Source organism: Tetrahymena thermophila (genome assembly GCF_000189635.1).
Source record: "Tetrahymena thermophila SB210 genomic scaffold scf_8254747, whole genome shotgun sequence".
NCBI classification, from domain to species: Eukaryota; Ciliophora; class Oligohymenophorea; order Hymenostomatida; family Tetrahymenidae; genus Tetrahymena; species Tetrahymena thermophila.
The window spans coordinates 646,382-671,389 of record NW_002476507.1 but is presented as its reverse complement, the minus strand read 5'-3'; the positions used below and the strand labels follow the sequence as shown (position 1 = coordinate 671,389).

The 25,008-nt window shown below is 21.7% G+C and overlaps 9 protein-coding genes across 9 annotated transcripts; 5 read left to right on the top strand and 4 right to left on the bottom strand. All coding sequences in view use genetic code 6, as the record gives it.

The window, feature by feature from the left end:
* Positions 1 to 774: 774 nt before the first annotated feature.
* TTHERM_00145490 (hypothetical protein) lies at positions 775 to 1,472 on the bottom strand (the record flags this gene model as incomplete). Its single annotated transcript, XM_001011189.3, has 3 exons — positions 775 to 855; positions 950 to 1,044; positions 1,322 to 1,472. 3 exons carry the CDS (start codon positions 1,470 to 1,472, stop codon positions 775 to 777), a joined length of 327 nt encoding a protein of 108 aa, XP_001011189.2.
* A 1,060-nt stretch (positions 1,473 to 2,532) lies between these two features.
* Positions 2,533 to 4,124, bottom strand: TTHERM_00145480 (hypothetical protein; the record flags this gene model as incomplete). Its single annotated transcript, XM_001011188.3, has 3 exons — positions 2,533 to 3,335; positions 3,502 to 3,949; positions 4,059 to 4,124. The coding sequence occupies 3 exons, from the start codon at positions 4,122 to 4,124 to the stop codon at positions 2,533 to 2,535; spliced, it is 1,317 nt and encodes a 438-aa protein (XP_001011188.3).
* A 3,676-nt stretch (positions 4,125 to 7,800) lies between these two features.
* On the bottom strand, positions 7,801 to 8,711 carry TTHERM_000145479 (transmembrane protein, putative; the record flags this gene model as incomplete). The annotated part of the gene is made up of 3 exons (XM_012796356.1): positions 7,801 to 8,298; positions 8,430 to 8,540; positions 8,628 to 8,711. The coding sequence occupies 3 exons, from the start codon at positions 8,709 to 8,711 to the stop codon at positions 7,801 to 7,803; spliced, it is 693 nt and encodes a 230-aa protein (XP_012651810.1).
* A 473-nt stretch (positions 8,712 to 9,184) lies between these two features.
* On the top strand, positions 9,185 to 10,925 carry TTHERM_00145450 (hypothetical protein; the record flags this gene model as incomplete). The annotated part of the gene is made up of 7 exons (XM_001011185.2): positions 9,185 to 9,196; positions 9,272 to 9,484; positions 9,543 to 9,980; positions 10,045 to 10,196; positions 10,419 to 10,502; positions 10,566 to 10,803; positions 10,860 to 10,925. 7 exons carry the CDS (start codon positions 9,185 to 9,187, stop codon positions 10,923 to 10,925), a joined length of 1,203 nt encoding a protein of 400 aa, XP_001011185.2.
* Positions 10,926 to 11,591: 666 nt separating this feature from the next.
* Positions 11,592 to 14,258, top strand: TTHERM_00145440 (alpha/beta hydrolase; the record flags this gene model as incomplete). Its single annotated transcript, XM_001011184.3, has 9 exons — positions 11,592 to 11,898; positions 12,369 to 12,520; positions 12,963 to 13,319; positions 13,391 to 13,504; positions 13,584 to 13,714; positions 13,775 to 13,830; positions 13,880 to 13,937; positions 14,002 to 14,057; positions 14,107 to 14,258. The coding sequence occupies 9 exons, from the start codon at positions 11,592 to 11,594 to the stop codon at positions 14,256 to 14,258; spliced, it is 1,383 nt and encodes a 460-aa protein (XP_001011184.3).
* A 923-nt stretch (positions 14,259 to 15,181) lies between these two features.
* TTHERM_00145430 (transmembrane protein, putative) lies at positions 15,182 to 15,907 on the top strand (the record flags this gene model as incomplete). Its single annotated transcript, XM_001011183.4, has 1 exon — positions 15,182 to 15,907. Exon 1 carries the CDS (start codon positions 15,275 to 15,277, stop codon positions 15,905 to 15,907), a length of 633 nt encoding a protein of 210 aa, XP_001011183.3. The 5' UTR covers positions 15,182 to 15,274.
* Positions 15,908 to 16,245: 338 nt separating this feature from the next.
* Positions 16,246 to 17,316, bottom strand: TTHERM_00145420 (hypothetical protein; the record flags this gene model as incomplete). Its single annotated transcript, XM_001011182.1, has 1 exon — positions 16,246 to 17,316. The coding sequence occupies one exon, from the start codon at positions 17,314 to 17,316 to the stop codon at positions 16,246 to 16,248; it is 1,071 nt and encodes a 356-aa protein (XP_001011182.1).
* Positions 17,317 to 17,870: 554 nt separating this feature from the next.
* On the top strand, positions 17,871 to 23,295 carry TTHERM_00145410 (IQ calmodulin-binding motif protein, putative; the record flags this gene model as incomplete). Its single annotated transcript, XM_001011181.2, has 11 exons — positions 17,871 to 18,035; positions 18,113 to 18,205; positions 18,479 to 19,161; positions 19,298 to 21,339; positions 21,401 to 21,568; positions 21,620 to 21,855; positions 21,909 to 22,121; positions 22,178 to 22,306; positions 22,403 to 22,949; positions 23,003 to 23,134; positions 23,201 to 23,295. 11 exons carry the CDS (start codon positions 17,871 to 17,873, stop codon positions 23,293 to 23,295), a joined length of 4,503 nt encoding a protein of 1,500 aa, XP_001011181.2.
* Positions 23,296 to 24,109: 814 nt separating this feature from the next.
* On the top strand, positions 24,110 to 24,706 carry TTHERM_000145409 (hypothetical protein; the record flags this gene model as incomplete). The annotated part of the gene is made up of 1 exon (XM_012796355.1): positions 24,110 to 24,706. One exon carries the CDS (start codon positions 24,110 to 24,112, stop codon positions 24,704 to 24,706), a length of 597 nt encoding a protein of 198 aa, XP_012651809.1.
* Between the last annotated feature and the right edge of the window lie 302 nt (positions 24,707 to 25,008).

The following is a 25,008-nucleotide window of genomic DNA, read 5'->3' as shown; positions in this document are numbered from 1 at the left end:
CTGTGGATTTTATTATTATGCGTATTTATTTTTATTGGATTTATTGATTTCTCTTTTAAATTCTAACAATAAGCTTAGATTTTAATATTAATTAAATTTAAATTTAACACAATATTTAGCTATCATTTTAAAATCATATTTCTTTAAATTTCCTCCCTAAAAAACACTTAAAAATATTTTTAACTTAATCAATTTATTTTAAAAAGTGATTGAGAGATTCTATTTAAATCAATATTTTTTATGTTTAATAAATTAAAATTTTATTTATAAAATATACCCAAATTACACTTTTAATTATTTTACATGTTTAATTTAAGAAATTAAATTTCCTTTTTAATAACTAATATGAGATAAATTTATTTGTTTTATTTGGTTTGAAGTAAAAATTAATACATTTTAATAGAATTATAAGAAAGAAAATTAATAACTAATTCATATTTAATTATTTATTAAATTTTGAGAAGGAGATAAAGAATAAAATTTAAAGATGATAAAAATTATGTAGATAAAAATGTAGGAAGGAATGAGTTTTTAATTTAGTTATGATAAAAAATGATTAATTATATGATTGGCAGATATTATTAGAATGTTAAAACTAATACAAACATGTTTAGGAATAGTTATTCTATTATATATCTTTAAAGTTAATTATCTGTATATTTTTCAAATTAGCTTTTATAAGTCTATATATAGTAACTAACTTTGATCCCTAATTCTTATAAACATAACACTATCTATAATTTAGATTGCTTTTTTTGCTAATGATCATTTAAATCAGTTCTTTCCCGTTTTCCAGTCAACTAATTCATCAATTAAAGCTTAAGTATAGTTAATGTGGTATCTTTTAAGAATATTCTATTATTTTTAAGTGGTTAATTGTTAATAAATTCGATTGTTTACTATTAATGTTTGAAAAATTATCATAAAATATTAATAATTTTATTTTTACTTCAACTTCAAGATTTTGAGGAGCAAGGTATTCAGAATCTTCAACAAACTTGCTAGTAGTATTCAATTTTTCAAGAAGTCTTTTCATAGCCTTTCCTTTTTTAGATTAAATAATAATTTTAAAAATCATTTAGGTACATTCTATCATTAAATTGTGTGTTTATTTATTATAAAGAAAATTATTTTAAAATATAAATAGATTTTAAGCAAATTTGAATACTATTTTTGCTAATAGAATGTAAAACTAGTATAGAGTATTTATTTTTTATTTAAATATTAATTTTTTGTTTAAAATTGTGCTATTTGTAATTTTATTTGGTTGCTTTTCTTTAACTAATTTTTTTTTTTTTTTTGATAATTTAGAAATGTTTACTGTCTTCTTAATCGAAGTAAACTTTTTCTTGGGACTTGGTTCTCTTGTCTAACCATTCTTCTTCACGAGTAGAAAAAGCAAATCTTGATTGAACTGACATAGCTCTGTAAGTTTAGATTAAGTTCTTTGCAATGTTAACTGATCTGTTCATTTTTCTTGTTGGATATTTTATTTTTTAATTTGATTTTTAATAATTTTATGATATTTTATTTATTATCAATCTCTATCAATTTCTTCCCTAACTTTTTCTCATTCTTCTTTGTTCTATTTTCCTGTTTATAAATAAGTAAATTCATAAAAACTGATTTAATGCAATGAATGTTGAGATATTCCAATCTAAGAGGAAACAAAATCTATTGTGGAATTACCTATCTTCGCTTCATATTACATACATTTTACAAATTTATTAAATGAATTATTAAAAAAATCTATAACAAAATAACATATGAAATATATTATAATAAATATCCTTATCTTGAGGTATAATTTATAAAATTTGGTTTAACCTTACATACTATATAAATTAAAGATAAGCATATTTATTCTGCTTAAATTATTAACAATTAATAAAGAAAAATATAAATGTACCTACAAGTAAATTCTGGCATGTTTGATACAAATAAACTAGCTCTAAAAATGTAAGTAGTAAGTATTAAAAGGAAATTATTTTTTGTAGACATTAGAAATAACTATAATTGATATGATATATCAGCCATATTATTTAGTAGAATTAATTAAAAACATTCATTTATTAAAAAAGTCTCTTGGGGTATTTATTTTATGTTAAAAAATAATTAGTAAAAATAGTATAAAAAGAATAATAAATAAGAATTTATTTATTATTTTTATTTATTTGTAAAACTTTCTATCCCATCAGTCTATGTTTCATATAATTAGTTTACAGAATTTAATTTGATTTAAAATAATTAATACAAATTTAACTTTTTTTTAATGTAAATAATAAATAAATAAATATGATATGAGTATTTTGTTGTTAAATCAAACAAAAATAAAAGCACATGGATTGGTCTTATTCTATATATCTATTCCTCAAATATAATCAATTAATTTATTTAAAAAATCCTTTTAACCCTTCCTTTCTGTTCGATTCTTTTCTAATAAAAGATGCAGAAAATTTCTAATTAGTACACAATAAAAGCAAAAAATAATATATGACCTTTCCTATGGTTTGGCTTTAAAAATGCAGCCAGTCAATAATTCAGACCATAAACTTCTTTTTATTGCTAGAATATCTTTGGATCAAATTGATAGTTTTGTTATACTTGAGGTTATTCTTAATAGCTTTATTGAGAAGATATATTAGGAATGCTGTTTATGCTGGGTAGTTAAGCATATGCTGGAGAAAAATAAGAGTTATTCTATAATTGTTGTTTTTGTTAAATTTACTCTTATTAAAGCTATTACTACTGCCACTATTCTTATTACTGCTAATATTGTGGTTGCTGCTATTATTATACAGGTTTTTGTAAAAGAACTTAAGCTTACTGTTATTGTTGAATAGGTATTTGTTATACTACTTATGGTTACTATTAAATAAATTACTTTTGTTGTTATTAATTAGTAACTATTTACTGTTATTATTGTTGTTATTATTAAGGTACCTAGTAATACTGTTGCTGAGTAGTTGGTTATTGATATTGTGGCTATTAGCTTTCTTAAATGTACTATCCTTATTATTGAGGTATATTAGAATAAACAGTGGCTTACTGTTGTTATAACTAAGGATGAACATACATATTTTCAATTAGGTCTATTACTTATTTTTATTATTCTAATATCCCTATTAAGACTTAAGCATTAGGCTATTCTGGTTGTAGTAATTACTATTATTACTATTATTAAGGTTAGGAGTAAAACTGTTATTGGACTGGTTACTAATAATTTTGAGGCTAAATAGATTCTTAATTGTAATACTACTATTGTTAATGTTAGTTCTATTAGATAAAAACCTAGCTGTTTTTCGCTGTTCCTTATTGTTTCTTTCTTATTATACCTTTTTTATTTAATAGAATAGAATTAAAATAGTCTTTAAATTGATATCAAATATCTAATTCGGAAAAATTAATATTTTTTTATCATAATGCTGATGCTATTTTTAAGGCATCCTTAACATGTATTAAAATGTTATTTTCTTTTTTAAATAATTAAATAAAAAATACTCTATTATAGCATTTAGAGTTGTTCTGGTGTCATATTTTCTATTGATAATTCACTCTGATCTACAGAAGTTTATTATTATGTAACTTATTACTAACTTTGTTGCTGAACTTGTTAATCTGTTTCCTATTGAGTTTGTTAAGATTATTGCTCAATCTATTGACCTCCTGCAGTCTGTACCGAGTCATCTTAAGTAGATGGCTTCTCTGGAATAATAAATTTACATGAGCAAAATAAACTTTTATCCATAAAATAATCTGATTGAGACATTTGCAAAAATGAAGAGCCCAATGTTAATTATTATTTTCTCAAGTTTCTTTTAAAATGAGGAATTTAAATTTTCATTTCGAATTTCATGCGTGGATGCCATGGTTCAATATAATTTCCAGATTAAGTTGTGTCAAGTGCCATCATATTTTTTTAAAATGAATCAGGTATATCAATCCAATACTTTATTTACAGATTTTAGAATAAATAAAATAATTCATTTGCAAATATGTTACAAAAGTAATCATTTATTACATACATATGATTCATAATTTTAATTTGAAAATATTACCCTATTAGCTGCATGAACAGAGCAGCAGAGGATCAAAGTAATTACGATAAAGGCCCATGGCCTCATTTAAAATGATTAAATTATTCTTTCTTTTAGCAATTAAGCTTTCGATGTTTTGTATCTATCAAGTACGTATAGACGTCTGGTTTCGCCTAATGTATAAATAAATGCAAATGAATATTAAGTCTTCTTTGATTTCTTTATATTTTTGTTTTGAAAACTTATCTAGCAAAAAAAAGTAAAAATTTGATTAAATGTTTGCTTTAATCATTGAATGAACAATTAACATTGAAATATTATTTATTAAATTGTTTTTTAACTAAATTCTTAACAAATTACATAAAAACGAATAACTCATATATTAAAAACTGAATTTTAAGACTACCAAATTTTTAACTTTTCTAAAAATTGCATGGATACAAAAAAATAAATATATTTATGAAATAGTAAAATTAGAAAAAGATATCATTTATATTTATCAACTATTATAAATAAACTTGTGTTGTGATTTAAAATATTTAATTAAAAATAATATTCAAATATGCTTAAGAAATTCGTTTAATTAAAATTAAAACATATTTTATCAAAAAAAATAAATATTTAAAATATAATTTAAAAAAAATGTTTTTTTCATTAGAAATATTTTAAATTGATAATTTAATTTCTTTAAAAATTAAAAACTTTTATTTGTTTTTAAAAATAATCTAAAAACGTATAAGTACATACATACATCTATTTTAATAATTTTATAATATAACTAAAAATCAAGAAAAAAATATATATATCAATTTAAAACTATAATTTAATTGAAAACATGTTAAATTAACTTAGTAATTATTTTTTCCTAAAAATTATTTATGGCAAATTTTTAAATGAGTATCAATTCTTATTGGATAAGTTGTAATCCATTTTTTTAAAAAAAAGACAATAAAATACTTTCTTATAAAGTTAATTTAATGGAAAATATAATAAATAATTTTTGTGATAATAATTTTATAATTTATGTTTTTCATATCAAAATTTTAAGACAGACCAGCATCAATTGATTTGGTTTTAAAATAATTTTTTAATTTTCAAACAAATTTGAATTTGAATTTTATATTAAATTCTCAAATATAATATGAAATTTTTAAATACCCAACATGATAATATTATCTATCATAAAATTCTTTTTATTAGTAAAATAGAAATTTTTAAGATTTTATTTAGATTTTTAAACATAAATATATATCTTAAATACTTTTGTAAGATATTATTTATACTTACATTTTATAGAAGTAATAAAAAATATTGTTTTTAATTAATTACAATATAAATTGATTGATTCACCTATGATGAATTAAGCATCATTATTTTTTAATACAGATGAAACAAGTTTTCTCATATTTAACAAAAAAAAATATATTTTATTAAAATTAATTCTCTTCAAAAAAAGAATGAATTTGAGTTTATGGATACGCTTCAAAATAAAATTGAATTAATAAAAGATATTGATTTAAAGATATTCTTTTTAGAGCAATACCTTATGAGCAATAATTTAACTATTGTAATTTGACTCTCTTCTACAAAAAAGAAAAAGTTTATATCAGGTTTTTTTTTTTTCCATAATTCAATAGTCCTTGTTTTTTATAAAAGTTTACTATAATTGTCTAACTTTATAATTAATTTTTAAATGACCATATATTTAGATTAAAAATAAACAAAATAAATAAAAACAAACAAAAATATAAAACTCAAAAGATATCTGAAAAAATAAAAATTAAATTCAAGAGTAAAAAAATCATAATTTAATATTTTAAAGAATAAAAATTAAATAGTCTAAAATAGGAAAATAAAATATGAATGATTAAGTTGTATCCAAAGAATACAAGCTTACATAAGTAGTGATTAGAATACTTTAATTTAGTATCTAAGTATGGTGTTTTTACTTTTAGAATAGCGATTTTAATTTATACTTATTTGTTTTTTAGAATGTACCCTTTTTACTAATTTTAAGCTTACTTATCAAAAAACCTTTAAAATACTTTAGCTAAGTTTTGGAAATTTAAGACTTAGGCCAGATTATGAAGTTAGACCTCTTTCACTGGTTTCCATCGAGTGAAAAATCACTTGTAAAGGGTTTTTATGCTTTATAACTGATAAAAAATTTTGGAACACATTGTTTTTATATTAAAGAATTACAAGCTGTAAGCTAAATTAGTAATATGTAAATTCTGATTTTATTGCTGAATTCTTTAGATTTAATATTGTTAAGCCAAAAAGCCATGAAGATTTTGCAAATATAACCTGATTTAGATTTTAGCCTTTTAACACATATTTAAGAAGGTATTTTATGGAATGCATATATCTTAGCTTTTAGCTAGATTTAAAAAAACACCTCATTGGAATCTTATTTAGTAAGTTATAGTTTATCAATACTTTTTTCTTAATGTGTACTACATCATAATTCTAAATTTGATGAAAAAGGATTTTTATAGAGCTGCAAAGGAAAAATTTTTTCTTTTTTCCTATCTGGAATAATGATTTTGTAAGTTATTGTTTAATTAGTAATATTTAGACCATCTTTTTTTATAGACTTCTCAAAACTAAAAATAAAACAACAAATTTCTTCTTAAGAGATAAATGATTAAGCAAACTTATAACATTGCTACATGATTTTAATTATTTTCTCAAATCTTTTGTATGATCTAATTAGGAATAGTAGCTAATCTTTAATTAAAAGTGAAATATTTTTAGCTCATTTATTTGTGTGCAGTATTCTTATTTTCAAGATAATTAAATGGATGCTTCTGTGTTTAAAGTATGGAAATAGTTGCTAAAAGATTTAATTATCACAAGAAATCATATTGTCATCACCAAATTTAAATTTTAAATTTTAACAAAACCCTATATTATTTTCTACAGATGTAGAAATTCAGTGTTAAATAGAAACAAAAGAAAATTAAATAAAGGTGATTTAATTGATTAGAGATATTTTGAATTTGAATGCTAATGCTCAATTAAGCTTTATCTAAATCAAACAATAAAGAACTGATTATTTAAAAATGTAATTTTACAAAAAGCAGATTTAAATATAAATATCAAAATAATTCAAATTTTTAATACTAGCTATGCAAGCAATAAATAACGAAAAATTTTAAGATTATTAAATAATTTTAAATTTTGCTAAGTTTGTTCCTTGCCAACTAATTGAAATGATATTAATAGAAAATTATTAAATAAACCCTAATTTAATAATGAAGGAGAAAAATAAAGAAATTCAAGATATTCATTAAAAATTTACATTGTATGGTTCAATTTTCTACAATATTGTTACTTTTTATAAGGTTATTAGTCCTTAAATGATTATGAATTCTCATTTAATATGCTTAGATCTTTACTATGATTGATTAATAAATTGATTTAAAATTATGTATTTTTGTATTTCATATTTATTTTAAATTTGATTATCATTTTTAATGAAAAAACAAACTTATTTTTTTTAATTTTAAAAAATCTATTTTATTTTTTGCATTTTAGAAAATCAGTAAAATCTAAATTTAAAATTATAAGTTAAATTTTTTTTACGAAATAATATAAAAGGTTTTTCAAATAATAGAAAAATTTGTCATAAGAATGTGTAAATCTTTTTTTAAAGAAGTTTTATTTGTAAATACATATTCAGTTGTTAAAAAATAATCACAAGCAACGAAAAAAATTATTATTTTATTTAATAGTTAACATTTATTTAAATGTATATTATTCAGTGTGTTTTAATCTTTTATATGAATTTGTGATGCATCCCAGAAGATCCTGCCAAAATTTGTATTAAGAGGTACAAGAATTTAATAGATTTATAGTCTTAGTCTTACTTTGTATCATAATAAAAGCATAAGTAAATTAAGCTAGCAAACATTGTAAATCCTGTTAAAACACCAAAAATAAAACTAATAATATTAGTTTTTTAACATCTAATCCAAGCAAATGAGTTAAAGGCTACAATTAAAAAGAATAAAAGCAATATAATAGCTACACTTGTTATACTCTCATTTTTTAATTATCCCCAGACTAGACCAAAAGCAAAGATTTAAATAGAAGTTAGTATAGGAGTAATTAGAATATATTTTTATGTAAGTTTAGTTTATACATTGAGTATATTGTAGATATATGCAAATATGTATAGAATTAAATTAGAGAAAATTAGTACAATCATGATCAAATAAAACACCCGCCCTAGCATTAATAATATAGGGATAATTACCTATTTTTAAAATTTGGTTTTATTTAACGAATTGATAAAATAAATCAATCAATCAATATAAATAAAAAAAAGATTATAAGATATCTTTTATTATTTAAATAAATCTATTAATTTAAACTAAAATTTGTTACTTATAGGATACATGTGATTCCAAATGTTAATTTCAAGTAATCATAATTTTTATAGTAGATTAAATCTCCAAGATATATTACAGCGAAAATAAATTCTGGAAGTGGATTTTCCTTAACATTATTTTTTAAAATTTTTAGTTAAATACTTAAAACTAAATGACTAAAATTGAATAAAAATGATTAATTTAATAAATTTACTATAATTCCATAGTTGTCTTTAAAAAAATAAAGTGAGAAAGGAATCGAAAATGATAGAAATGTGAGAATATATTTTAAATTCATAGCTGTTAATATTAAAATGTCAAATCAAAACAAACTAAGATAACTCTGATTCAATAAACAAAAGTTTGATTAATTTATTTGTTTTCTTTAATTTATTCAATTAATTTTTATTCAATCTGATTTATGTAGATCTAATATTATTTGTTTGAATTTATGATTGATTGATTGATTGATATTGTTTGTTTGCTTATTTAATTAATAATAATATTTAGCCTATTAAAATAAAAATAAGTATTTATTGTATACTTAACATTATTTATATAATCAATTAATATTATCATGTATTATTAACAAAAATAAATTTTGATATTATAACAACTTTAATAAAAATCAATATTAGCCAAATAATTAATTTTTAATAAAATTTATCTTGCTTAAAGTTTTTGAACAAAAAGCTGCCTCTCAGTATAATTATAAAAATAAAAAATAGTTTTTAAAGGATAGCATATTGTATAAATTAGCTAAAGGATAAAATGAGTGATGATGTAATAAGTGTTTTAATACTTTAGTTTTCTTCTTTAAAATAAATGGATTTTAATTACAATTTTAATAATAATTAGGAAATATTTTGGACTTATGGAGACAAATGCAAAAAGGGTAAAAGAGAAAAAGGATAAACTAATAAATAAAATGCAGAAAATTTAGAGTTAAGTGATAAAAAGTCAATGACTATGAAATCTGATTCTGACTAAAGGTTATATCAAGAACTAGAAAATTAAATACCTCAATAGGATAATTTTGGAAAGGTTAACAGATCAAACCATATAGGTGGAGTAATAAGTATATTCACATATAAAAATAATCAAATTTTTTACATTTAATTTATTATAGGTGGAGTTCTAGCAAGCTTAAAAGATGGATAGTAAATTTTAAAACCCAAGTGGAATTCGTTTTAGCTAATAAATTAATTTAGAAGGCTTGTAAAAAAAGAATATGCTTGGGGCTAGTAATTAAAATAACTAAGGAATGATGAAATAACACGATGAAAATCATTACCCCAGATAGGATATTTAAAATTTTAATTTTTCTTTTTCACCTTAAAAAGGATTAAAAAGTGATGGTATGGGTTTATCTTAAACTGTTACTAGCAATTATGTGTTTGATCCTTCTTCTCCTACAGCAAATACTACCTTAAACAATAGAAAACGTTTTAACACATCATCTAAAAAAGTTTCTGAGTTTTCTCCTAGTATATACGATAAGATAAATTCTTCAGAATATAAATATCAAAGAAAGGGATAGTCTATATGGGAGGACCTTTATAATTGTGTAAGAACTATTAAAATGTTTATTTAGGAAATTTAAGATTGTAATTATTAACATATATATTTAGGGTTAATTCTAGATGAGAAAAATAGAATTACTACATTAAGAAAAGCTAAACGAAATGGATAAAGAATGTATTTTTAAACCTAAGCTAAATCCAAATAAATACTTGCTGTATGAAAATAGTAACTTCTTATAAAGAAACGAACAATGGAAGGAGTAAAGGGATAATAAATTAATTTCATAAAGACAAGATAAAATATAAATAGATCTAAAGGAATGCACATTTTAACCAGCTTTAAGCTCTCATAGAATAAGGACTGAAATTCCTAAAGAATAACAGATAGATTTTGTTTAAGATAATTAAATTTCCTTATCATTATTATAATTAAAATTTTATTTCTTTGCTTGATATAATAAAGTTTTTTATTTAAAAACAAGGTTGGGAACTGCACAAGATTACCAAAAAGCTTTGTAATACAATTTCTCAGATAGGAAGGATATTCGTAGTTTGAAAGCAAGAGGGTGATTAATTTGAATTTTTTCATTTAATTTATTTATTAAAAAAATATTTTAATCATTTTATAGGTTTGACTATTTAGGTGAAAATCAAGGAAATAATTCTTATAGAGCTAATAGAGAGGCATTTTTAAATTATAACAATCAATTTAATTAGAGTGATAAAGAGTAAGATGCACTTAGACCATCTTAGCAATCTAAGAGAGCACATACATCCTACCGTGATAAATCCTACAATTAGAATCAGGAAAAAAATTTGTAAAATATAAAATAAACAGGGGGCATTGTTAAATCTTATTACATTAGAGTAAATTACTTATTTAAATTAAATTTATATATTAAAGATTAATTTATTAATATAAGGAAAGAGAAAGATTTGAAAAATGCAAATAAATGCTAAGTAAAGCTTTAAAAAAAGATACCGAATGATGTAATTCATATTTAATAGATCTGAAAAAGGTTTGGAAGTTGTAAATATTTAAAAAGAAACTAATAAAAAATATATAAATAACTTTAATAAAATGATGATAATATAATCTATAATTAAAACACTTGAAATGATTTAACATATAATAAGCATGCTCTATCATGTTTTAACCAAATCATATAATGAATATAATAAATTGTAAATAATTTACATATAAAGTGTCATTAAATTTTTTTTTAAAGCTAAATTATTTCATCAATTATTACTAATTTCAAAATATTTTTTTTAATTAAAAAATTTATATTCTTTTTGAAGAGGACTCATTCCATATTTGTGTTAAATTGTTATGTTTTTAGATTTAAAAAATAAATATGGCTTCTTTAATAAATATCAATAAAAAAGATATTTTCATTCATTTTTTTATAAAAAAAGAAGCATACAATGAATATTATTTATTAATATATTTTGAATAGAATCAAATTATAAATCTTCTATTAAAAGGTGAGTATGAATCAATTCACCTAATAATATTAATTGCATCTTGCTCATAATAATAAGAAAGTTAACTATGAAACAAAACACACCCTTTAAAAGAAATAAGATTATTGTATAATGAATGCAATAATTCAGTGCTGTGTTTGCTCATTTGATATCTCTTAATAAACATAATGAAAATGGAATATTTACAAAGTGAAGAAAAAAAAGATGCCATAAATAAATAAATACATAAAAAGGAAGAAAAAGAAGAAAAAGAAATCAAAATCAAAAGAAAAAATAAAGTAAAGTAAAGGATTTAGATCATAAATTAAATTAAGAAATATATTGAAGCGAAATAATAAAAAAAATAAATATAAAGCAAAAATTAGAGAAAGTATAAAGGAAGAATGATCAATACTCGTAAATAAGTCTTCAAGTGTCTTTGGGGAGCTTAGCCTGCTTATAATTTTTCAAGAATCATTAACCACTTGAGAGGAGGTATGAATAACTAACTTTTAGCTTAACAAGATTAGAGATAACATTTAAAGGATGTATGAAAAGCGGGTTTTTATTATCCCAAACAAGCCTATTAGCCTTCTAGATTTTAATAAAGCATCAATATAAACTATTCAAATTAATGTGACATAAAGAATTGTAGCTAAATACATTATTGATGTCTTTAAAATATTTTTAGAGTAAAGATTAAAAAATAGATGTCAAATGATATTAAAAGGAGCATAGATTTAGGGTTAAATAGAGTAAATTTTATGCAAATATTTCAAAATAAATAATAAAATCAAGCTTAATTTATTAGGAATTTGCATCCATATGTTTCCAATCAAGAATAAAACAAAAGCGATCTTTAAAATATTTATTATTTCTCTTTTAAATACATCCAAATCTCAATGAAACGCTATTTGATTATCCTAAATAATATTAAAATCATTTTTTCTTTAAAAAACCTTTAGACCCTGTTTACCAAGATAACACTAAAGATGTTAGCTTGAGAGGTACCTTTTTAAGAGGTAAATACGATGATTTACCTACCATGATCTTCTTCACAGAAGCTTGTGATCTTACCGCTAATTGGATTCCATTCTTCACAAACCCCTAATACGATGTATATATAATTTTATTTAACTTATAAAACAGATACATAGTTATTTTATGAATTTCCTCCTTAAAGCATTTATCTATCACTTCTCCTAGATCAATAATAATTCGACAAATTTACAACTAAATAAATAAGAAGAATTCACATTTTCATAGAATAAATATATCAAAATAACAGCTTATATAAATATTATTTGAGTTTAAGAATTAAAATAAAGTTTAAGCGTCAAGCATAAAGCTAATAGAATAAGATTAAGTTGATGTAAGCATGAGCTGTAGTTTATTTTATCAGAAATAATTTAGGGAAATTGTTAAAAAAGATACAAATAATTTAATAAATAATTATTTGATTGAGGAAAGGATATATATGCAAAATTTATTAATATAAAAATAATTCTTAAATGAGCTTTATTCATTAATTACTTTTTCTAAAATGATAATTTTGATAGATATTGGCTCACAGAAACGTCTGGTTGTTAAATCCTAGAAACTTTGGTAATTCTGATAGACATCCCTCATTCGACTTATAAGAAATGTCTGATGATGTCATGAGATTTATGTACTCTTAAAAAATTTCTATGGCTACTCTTGGTGGTCACGGTATTGGTGGTAAGATTGCATTGGCTGTTGGCTGTTATCATGCTGAAAGAGTTACTGGTGTTTTTTCTATTGATAGTTCTCCCATGGATCAAAGATACCATGAAGCTTTCAAAGAGTTCAAGGGTTATGTCAATGCTCTTACTGAAATTAACTTTAAAACTTGGTCTGATAAGGACGTTAAGGTTTTCTTGAAAGAAAACATTAAGGTAACAAATAAACAAATTTAAAAATGAAATACTCATCATGAATTAATACTAATAATCTGTTTTATAAATAGGACCCTAAATGGAGATCCATCTTCACTAACAACATTAGTAAGAATGCTAAGACTCAATCTGACTCTTTCAATTTCGAAATTAATTACTTAAATCATAACCTTAACTTCAATAAGGTAAACAATATTTTTTATAAAATAAAAATAGATATTTAAAATAAATAAATGCCATTAACTTTTAAATATTTTATAATAGGCTGATTCTTTGGGTAACTGGGCTGTTAAGAATGGTATTTACACTGGTAGAGCTCATTTCATTTTCCCTGAATACTCTAGATGGGTTCACCTTGCCACCAACACCTTACCTATGCATAAGGTTTGTGCTAGGTAACAAAATATTTCAATAAAGCTGTTTAATTAAATTTTATTTTTAATTTTAATATTTAGAGTTAAAGGATTCGGTCACGATATCTTCTATGTCTAAGGAGATGAAAACCCCTTAAGTAATATTTACAATTCAATTTTTAAAATATAAATAAATTTTTATAATAGATCACTGGGTCTACGATTTCGAAAACTATGCAAACGTTGTTGCCAGCAAATTAAATAAGTAATTTAGCCTTTAAAAAGCATAATTATAGGGGAAGTAAATTAAAATTTTAATTAAAATATAGATTCTTACACTCATATGATGGTGTTCACGCTCTCTTAAAAGACAGAACTGAAATCGGTAATATTTATAGATATAAATGCAGTATTAAATGTTAAAAAAATTAAAGGTAATTTCATGATTCCTGATAGAATTAAATCCAGAAATGATTCTAAACATATTTATGGCGACTATTCTCCTGCTCATTTACATCACAACTGGAGATTCAATCATATTTATGAAAAGCACGACGAATTAGATAAAAAATTAAATGAATAATGAGAGTAAAGGATGGAATAAACATTTTAAAAGCTCTTCAAAAATCTTGAAGATAATAATAAAATTTCTTAAATATAAAAAGCCAACTAAATATTCATTTAATATAATTAAAATATTTGAATGTAAATTGCAACCATCAAATAATTTGTAGTTTCTTATATGCCTTGCTTTTTATCTTTAAGTTAATATTTATTAATATTTTTCGTATTATGTATTCACTTAAAAATTACAATTTACAAAAATATTTACTTTCAACATGCTCACATGATTGTTTTTTATTGTAAACATAAACTTAAAAAAATAAATAGATTGATATAAAAATATATTTTAAAATTCATTTTTTCATTCTTAAAAATAAACCTTACTGCTTTTAAAGTAACCATTAAATTTTTTAAAAATGATTAAATTTATTTAAAAATATGTTCTGGAAGAAAAATAAACGTTATAATTATAATTTTCATTTAGTTTACTTTCATAAATTAATTCAGCTGATATTATCTTAATTCCTGCTTCAACAAAATCTAAATTTGTGGACAATTGCTTTTATAAAATAACATATCTTAGGGAATAAAACTCAATAAAGTGTAATTGAATTTAGAATATACCAAAAAATAATAAATGAATATTAATAGATTAAAAAAGGGACACATGATTTATTAGTTCATAATATTATCTTTTTTAATGTCTAATAAATAAATAGTAGAAAATACTTTGAAATTTTATTTATTAATACTAAATTATAAAAACAATAACAATAAAATAAAAAAATTTTTTTGATAAATTAATTGAATGCGTTATGATAAATTATTTATCTTTCCATTCAAAGGTTAATTCAATTTTTTTGCAAATTACAATTGCTTATTTGAATTTACTAGAATTTGTTCTTTGGATATTCTTTTTTTGTGGATTTATATTATTTTTTTCACAACAAACAATAATAAATAAAAAAAATATAATATTAACTAAAAAAAAACGACAAATTGAGTAAATTTTTAAAAAATTATTGCTAAATAAAAAAAATGGATCAAAAAGACAGCGAAGTAATCAAAAAGATACTAGACTATTGGTTTATACCTGCTGATTGGGATAGACACTCTCGTACTAGTCCTGAAGCTAGTAAAAGACATTTTTTTGGAGGACAGGAAGTTGACTAATATATCATTAATAATTTTTCTCACCTCTTTGATTAAATTAAGAATAAATAGCTTGAACATTGGAAGAAAGACCATTTTGGAAGATTAGCATATATTATAACATGTGATTAGTTTTCTAGAAATGCATTTAGGGAATCAGCTAAATAATATGATTTCGACTAATACGCTCTTGATCTTAGTGATGAAATAACTGCAAATTAAGAAATGTATAATGCTTATAAATTTTATGAAAGATAATTTATAATTTTACCTTATATGCATTCTGAAAATTTATAACATCACCATAAATGCTTAGAACTTTCTGAATAAGTATCTTTAGAAGCTGAAAAATAAAACCTACCTGATGTAGCTAAAGCATTCAAATAAATGGTTTAATTCGGAAAGTCTCATATGGAAGCAATCTTAAAGTTTGGTAGATATCCAAGTAGAAACAAAGTATTAGGTAGAGAAAGTACTTAAGAAGAAATTGATTATATGAATAATGGTGGTAAATGGTGAAAAAGAACTAAATATACAATATAATTTTATTCTAAAATCATTATAAAATATATTAATAATAAAGAATTAGGATTGAACCAAAAATTTATTCTTATATAAATTTGAAGATTTCAAAATAAAATTATTAAACAAAACTATTATTAATGACACTTAGCAAGTTTTGAAATTAAATTTCATATATATAAATAATTCATATAATGTTTAAAGAGTATTGAAATTTAGTAATTTGCAAAAAATTTTTTATATTCTCATAAATTAATTTGACGACAATGTAATTTAAATAAAAAATATTAAATTTACAAATTATTTTATTATTTATAAAAATTTATTGTATAACTTCAAAACATATTTTTTTTTGAGGATGAAAAATCAGGCTAACTCTTAATAGCTGATTCATGAGATTCATTTTCAAATTAATTATATTTACTTTTTATACTTGATTCATAGAATATAGATGATTATTAATTTTCATTTTAATTATTTTCAGTCATAGATTATTCTACTCTGAGTTCTAACTACTAGTCGATAAGAGGTATGTTTTTTTTAGAATGATAATTCATATAACACATAGAATATAAGCAAGATTCTTAATTTATTGAGTCATTTTGGTTTGATTCAGAAGGCACAATAAGTCTCTCTGATATAAAATCTAATGCTTCCTCAGCTTCTTTAAAACACTATAACAAATTTAAAATTTCATAGCTAAGCAACCCATTACTATTTTACTTGCTGGTCTCTCCTATGCTAACGATATCAACATCTCCTAAAAATTTCACCCATGATTTAAAGACTGACTTTTTAAGCTTATAATTAATTCCTTACTATTGCACATATTTCATATCTTCGCAGTCAATATCTAAGGCAAAGGATAACTTATTTTTTATTTTCTATTAAATATCATTCAAAGTCTATTTGTAGTAACCGTTAATTTAAAAATCAGGACGAGTGAACATTGTGCAAATTGAATTGAGTTCAAATATATAGTATAAAATTTTACGCAATTCAATAATTTTTTTTTATCTATTTTTATTATTTGTTTCATTAGTGAAAGCTCCGCATAAAATATATAGTGCTTTAATATCATCATCTTCATACGTTATGTTCCATTAATCTTTTATTTTAATAAGAATTGGCTAAATAATCCACTCATATCTTTCAGATTCTAAGAAAGTATTCACCCAGCTTTCATAATCAAAACTGTATTTCTAAGAAAACGGATATTTGTATAAACAGAAGTCATGGCATATGAGATTAACTAAGCTTTTTCCTTTAATAAATGTAGGATTGTTTTCCTAGCTCTTTAAAGCTTCTTAAGCTAAATTTTTTTGATTTTCATTGAGTAAAGTAAATAGTTACCCTACAACTTTTTCTATCTCTTTGTATTCTTGTTATCCTGATTCTTGATTCATTTTTTTTGTCTCTACTTTAAACCTATCTTTTTTTTTTTTTGAAAAAATTTGATTTTTTAATTGATTTATTTTTTTACCTTAAACTAAAAAATTCACAAATAAATATACTAATTTGTAGTGAAATAAATACATAAATATCTTTTTGCCATAAATAAAATAATTTTATAAAATTAAAAGTATTTATTTTATTATCAAATAAATAAATTTAGAAATTCATAATTAATTTATGAATGAATTTAATATATTTACAAAATATATTATAGAATTTAATTTATTTACAAAATATAATTATATATAATAAAAATTAATTTAATAACAATGAAGCGTAAAGATGCCTTGTAATTAATTATTACTAATCAATTTTAAAAATAGTATATAATCATCAATCAACTATATATTTTCAATGAATTTATTTGTAATGTGAATTAATTCTATTAGCTTATCATGCTAAAAGCCAAATAGATATTTATTTATTCATTTGCATTCATGTAAAAAACAAACAAATTACAGAATAAATTCAATATCTCTTAAATATATACATACATAAGTTAAAAATGAATGAAATTTCTTTAATAAATACTGCTAAAATTCGTTGGTTAAAAAGCTAAGAAATTTTATAAATTCTTAAAGACCCTCCTAAAGGTTTGATAGTTGAAAAAATACCTACAAAGCCTTAAAATGGGGACATATTTATTCTTGATTCTAAAATAATTAAGAGAGTAAAATTTTATTTTTATTATTATTTGTTTGTAGAAATTAGTAAATTGTAGTTCTATATAAAATAATTTTTTTTTAGAAATGGAAATAAGATGGTTGGACATACATGCCAAGGAAATAAGGAATAGGATTTCGTGAAGATAATGAAAATCTTAGGATAGGCGGCGAAAATGTATAATTTTTTTTTTAAAAAATAGTCTTAAAAACTTTTTCAAACAAAATAAAAATTTACACAACAGAAAACTATATAAAATTTACATAGTTCTTCTATTTTACGCTACATACAAAAAACAATAAGCAAAACATAAACCAATCAACCAACCAAATATATTTTGCTTATTTTTGATAAATACTATTAGGAGAATATATTTTCTTTGAAATAACAATACACTATCATGATTTTTTTACTCATAATTTAAAATTTACTTAACCTTCCTTTTAAAAGGCTATTACATGTTATTACTCCTATATAATTAACGGATTGCTTGAAGGTGAAGAAAAGATTATTGTAATGAACCGAAGAATTTATAAGCTTTTTCCAGATGGCTAGTATTTTTTTGTACATTATCTAAAGGATACAGCGGGTGCATCTAGTAATTCAGTAAAAGAAACTTCTCTATCTATATAAAGTAGCAGTGGGACATCAATTCAAAGCAATTAATAATAGATTCAAAGTAGTAACTCAGTAGAAACAGATTATTAAGATATCTAAAAAAAAAACTTGAACATAAATAATTAATTGGAATCTTAATTAATTTAAGAGCAGTAATAATAGACATAAAATAACTAGGCTTCGAAAGAAGAGTTCTTATAGTAAAAAAAAGATTTTCTTTAAAGACATTTAAGCAATAACAATAACATATTAAATAGCACAACAATAAGTGCAACAAGTGATTTAGAGTGTTCATCAAAAGAACATCCGTTTCATTTGAATGATTATACATTATTCAATTAAGAAGAATCTTCTTACTATTCTAATTCATCTCCAGTTTGCTCTACAAATTAAATTATAAGTTAGAAATTACAAGAGAACAATGAAAGGTACCAGCTATCAGGCAATACTAATAAATCATAATTTAGTCTATCAAATTGCAAATATCCTGCAAACCAGCAGCAAAAAACATAATTGTAAAAATTATTGACTCATAAACTTATTTATTTTCTATTGATAATATTATATATTATTATTGTTGTTTTATTAATTGTTAACAGTCATAATACATTTTTTCAAATATAATTAAATTTTATTTATTAATAAAATTAGAATTTAACAACAAAATATAAATTCGAGTGCTATGGAAGAAGAAAATGATTAGATTGTAAAAAATTAATTTGAAACATAGTAAAATATGTAAATTTAGAATTAAAACCAACAACAAAATAAAAAAATTTATTAACAAAATATACCTCTCATAAATTAATGTAAGAATAATACTAACAACCCATGTGAATTTTATAATATTTTATCTTAAGATGGCGAATATGATTTAAAGTTGGATATTAATAGTGAGGGTCATTCAGCAAATCATTAAATTCCTTTAAATATTAATTATACAATAACATAATAAATTTAACAAGCGTAGTAAAACAATAATTATAATGATTTAGAAGATTGGTAGCATGATTAATATAGCAATACAAATAATTAACAATAATATAAGGGAAACTATGACTCTTATTAAGGTATTGATAGGTCAAATTAAATCTAAAATAGAAATCATGAGTTTTAACAGCTAGATTTGGAAAGAAATTTTGATGAAATGATTCAATATGGTGAAGAAAATTTTAGAAATACTGATAACAGCATTTAGTAGAATGTATACGAAGAAAGTGAATACATAAATAGAAATACTAACTTGTAAAATACTAACGGGGCAACATTTATAAAAAACTATTAAACTAATATTTATGAATCATAAAAATAAAGTGGATAGTTCCCTAGCAATTCTACCATGCAGTCGCATATTAACTAATAAAATAACTCATTCTAAATTAATTAGGAAAATTAAGTATTCTAGAAAGGTAATCATTAAAAACAATCATAAATTCATTCAAGATAATTCAATTAAATTTAGTTGTAATAGCAACAACAAATTTAAAAAGATAATCCAATTAAAAGTAGCAATACTAATCAATTATTAAATTATTTAAACAAAGATACAGTCAGCAATTAATTTACTAATCCTCCCTCTTACTCAAAACTTCAGGAAAGAATAATTGAACTTGAGGAAAGACTTTAAAAGTTAGAATTTGGAAATATAAGATAGTAAACTGACTAAAATTTGATTGAAAGCATGACTTATCCATAAAATTAGGCAGATAATAATCATTTAGGTATTTTTAATAATGCTTAAAATATAAATGTTTAAAATGAAAATAATTAAAAATTCAAAAATTTAAACTATGAAGTTAAGAATCAAAGTATTTTTATTCCAAATTAAAATTAAAAGTTATTTATTTAGGAATAGTAATTACCATAATTAAATTTAGATAGCTAGAATTAATTGGACCTCAATTAAAAGATCTTAAGCCAAAAAAAATAATAAAATACATTTTACAACAATCACAAAGATGTTATCTAATAACCTGATGAAAATATATAAATAAACTAAAATGTAATATGCCAGATTCCATAAATTGAAAAAAAATAATAATTTGATCAAAATTTTATTCAAAATACCTATAATTAAAATACTAATAATAATAATAATTCTTACAATTTAAACAATAAAAATAACAGTAATTCTTATAATTCAAATAGTAGTAATAGCAATTCATTTAATTAAAATAACAACAATTCTTATAATCAAAATAACAATACCAGTAATCATTATAATTAAAACAATAATAGTTAATATAATTAAAATAATAATAGTTAATATAATTAAAATAATAATAATAATAATTGCAATTAAAATAATAATATTCCTTACAATTTAAATAGCAGTACAAGCTATAATTAAAGTAGCACTAATGTTTGCAATTAAAATAATAATAATAATAATAATAATACCTATAATGAAAACTAGATTCAAGAAGAAGGGCAGAAATAAATAACTAATAGCTCTAAAAAAAATTAGCAAAATTCAAACACTAATTAATAAAATGAGAATCGCAGAGTTCCTATAAAAGTGACTGAATATTCTCCTGAATGGGATTATACAAAAGGAGGAAGTAAGATGGTTTTGTGTTTTCTTCCTGCTTTAAGCAATTTGAGTGAATATTAAATGAGCTAATTTTAAATTGGATTTGGAAGTGAAAAAGTGCCTGCTTACTGTATCCAGCCAGGTGTCTTGAAGTGTTTTGGTAATTTAAAAAAATTAAATATTGGATATTAATTAATTATCTGAAATTCTAATTATAATAGTCCCACCACATGAAAAAGGAATCGTCAAACTTTAAATATACTTGGAGGATCAGAGAATAGATTGCATTGATGATAAACCATCATACTTTGAATTTAGAAACTAAGATAAAAAGAAAAAGAAGTAAATATCAAAGAAAGTAATCTTCAACTAAGACGATGAGTTTTATAGTAAATAAATAAATAATATTTTTCTATTTATATAATTATTTTTTTATAAAGAAAATGAGTTTAAGGTTAGAATAATAGATAAGCTGAATAGCATTTAAGATTTTATAAGTCAATCTTCAAATTCTAAATCTAATTAAGCAGGATTTTCTAACCATGTTCAAATTGATTTCGTTTAGTAAGATGGCGATTCAAAATAGAAAAGGAAAGATTTATAGGCCATTCTTGAGAGCTTAAGAGATAGTCTTGATAATTTAAATAACTAGAATTTTAATACCTTACTAACTAATGTATAATAAAAATAATTTTTTTCTTTATTTAATTTGCTTATTTTTATTAAAAGATTTTAAGTATTGCAGAAGGTAATTTAAAAAAAAATTAAATTAAAAAATGGATCGATTAAGTAGACGACAATGGATACGGGTTAATTCACTATGTCGTAATTCTTGGGTTCGATAGCTCTTTTAATATATTAAAAGAATTCGACTGCAATTTAAATTTGCAATCAAAAAATAAAATTACTCCTTTATAACTTGCATTTGCTCTAAATTAAGAAGTAAGCTTTCTATTTTCATTAAAACCATAATAAATCTTTTGTTTTGAAATGCATAGAAAATTGTTGAGATTTTAATCAAAAGCGGAGCACTTGGAGAAAATCTCAATTAATAATTGCAAGGTGGTTAAATTAAAGGAGATATTCAATAAATTAGTAGCTTACTGAATCTTGGTACTATATATTAGGTATTAAATCAAATATTTCAAAAATTTAATTTAGTCTTTGCAATAAATTTAAATTTGTGAGTTTTATTTATTTCATTTAAAAATAAAAAAATTTAGAGTAGAAATATATTAGATATGTTGGTCAGAGAAGTTACTTTACATGATTCGATTAATAACAGCAGTCTAAATGACCATATTAGCTGGAATGATTAAGATGAATAGGAAGATAATTACCTAGATATTAAAGATTTATGTGAACCATCTAACGAAAATGATTTAATTAAAAATCTGAATGCAATCTCTCATTAACTTAAGGATTTAAATAAAAAAAAGGAAAGAGTTTTAAAAAAGAAAAATAATATGAACAATTAAGAAGGTGAGTTCTTTTCGCTTACTGAATTGGAAAAAAGTGAGTCTTACTTAGAGGAAGATGAAGAAGAAGACTATGATGTAGATGACTATGATGATGAAGATGATGAAGAAGAAGAAGATGATGATGACGATGAAGATGAATACTCCAAAGTTTTTAGACCTTTAGAATAAAATAAGTTATTATCACAAGATAATTTAGATAAGGCAAATAAGAAACATAAATACTTGCGAAATTATTCTGAAGTAAATAAAGCCTATAAGGATAAACAAAGAGATGCAACAGAATTTGATGGTAAATTTTACAATCTAAAAATATGAATTAAATTTTCTAACTTTTTTTATTAGAAAAAGACGAATAACTTTATATGAGTTAAAACTACTAATGTAGAATTAAGACTATTTAAAAAAATGTCAGAGGTTGGCTTCTTAGAAGATAATATTTAGATATAAAATATGCTACCCGCGTTCTATAAAATTGTAAATTAAATTATAATTCTGATCAGATCAGATCAATCATTAATTTTTTTCTATTTTTTAATAAAGATATAAGGTAAAAGATAGCTAAAAAACACATTAAACCAGAATGTAAAAATATGATAAAAAATAAATTAATAGATTGGTTAAGTATAAAGCACTGAATTGCATTAAATAGACATAAATGTATTCATCTTCACCATTTTTTATTTTTTATTGAGTTTTGTTTTAAGAACTTTAACTAAGTAAAAAAACCTTTATTTATTTATTTAAGAATGAACCAAAAGCTTAAAATTGTATATATATATTTATTGGTGTTATTTAATAAGTTTGTATATGTATCCAATTTACTCATGGAAATTAATAAAAGTATTTATTTTACTAATTACTCACAAGCGAGTCAAATAAAAAAAATACTCAATTATAATTTTATTATCATCTTAACAGTATTTATGATTACCTTATCAGGTTATTTTTCTACTATACTAAAAAATTAGTTTTATTATCTATTTCAAATAAATTAGTGATTAATATAAATATCTGAATTAATGTTATTAATTTATTTTTTTTTTAAATTAAAAAAAAGCTAATCAACCTGAATTCATTTTTCAATTATCAATAAATAAAATTTCTAAAAATAAAAAATGGATTAAGAACAATTATTTTTCAATCCTGTAATATAAATATTTCAAGAATTAAGAGATCAAATCAATCCTTAAATTAAATAAATTAAAGAGGATCTAAGTAAGCAAGCTAAAAAAGACCTATATTATTACACTCTAGATTTAGAAATTGCTAACAGGCTATCTTTAAAATTAATGATAGAGATATTTATTTATTTAGAAATGAACCATAATTTGAATGAAATTTAATAATTTCAATAATAGTTTTTGAATATTCACTTTGAAGAAATCACATTCATAAGTGTTGGTTAAAATGTAAATAAGAAGTAGAAGTTGAAGCAACTATTCTAATAAAATGTGGATATTTTTCAAAATCTTAATTTATGTTTAGAATCTATGGTAATAATGTATTAAAAGCTATATTCAGAAATTCAGCAGCTTTCATCTTAAATTGACCATTGCGAAGATAAAAAAAATAAAAAGATTTTAGTAAATTAAAGGTATAGAAAAAATTAAAATATTTACTTCATTGAACTCCTAATTAATACTCTATAAAATCTAAAATTAATATATGAAATTGTTTTTTTATATTCATAAAATAAAAAACCAATAAATGAACTCTAGTAATAACTTAGTTCTCAAATTCATAACTAAACTTAATTTGGTATGTATATCAGAACTAAATCTCAAGGAAGAAGAGATAAATGGTTTCTTAAGATTTAACTATTCTAGTTATTATGTTTAGTATTTGTTTTAAAAACATTTTAAGATCCAACAGAATAATCAGGGTCTGATTATGAACTAGATATTGATAGAAATAATTTAATAATACATAATAATATAGAATTGTAAAGCTTTTCTTCACCCTTCATATAAAGCCTAGATGACACTGATTAGACTATCAACTATATCTATTTAATTTTTGGTTTATTTACTTTCTTGCTTATCCTGATTATTGTATTAAAAAAGCACTTAATTAAAATGATTTAAAAGTTCACTAAGAGAAATCCATAAGATTTAAGAATATCTTAAACTAATTGATATAAATAAAAAAATTTAAATATTTATTCATAAAAATTCTAGTTAGAATAAGTTTACTTGTATAATAAATAATATCTTATGAGGAAAAAGATAGTAAAAACCTTGAAATATTGTTTGTTTTATTGTAAAATATTTAATATATTCAATTATAAAATACCACATCAAAATAATTTAATTTCAACTTTAAGAAATAATTTTTATTTATAAATGTAA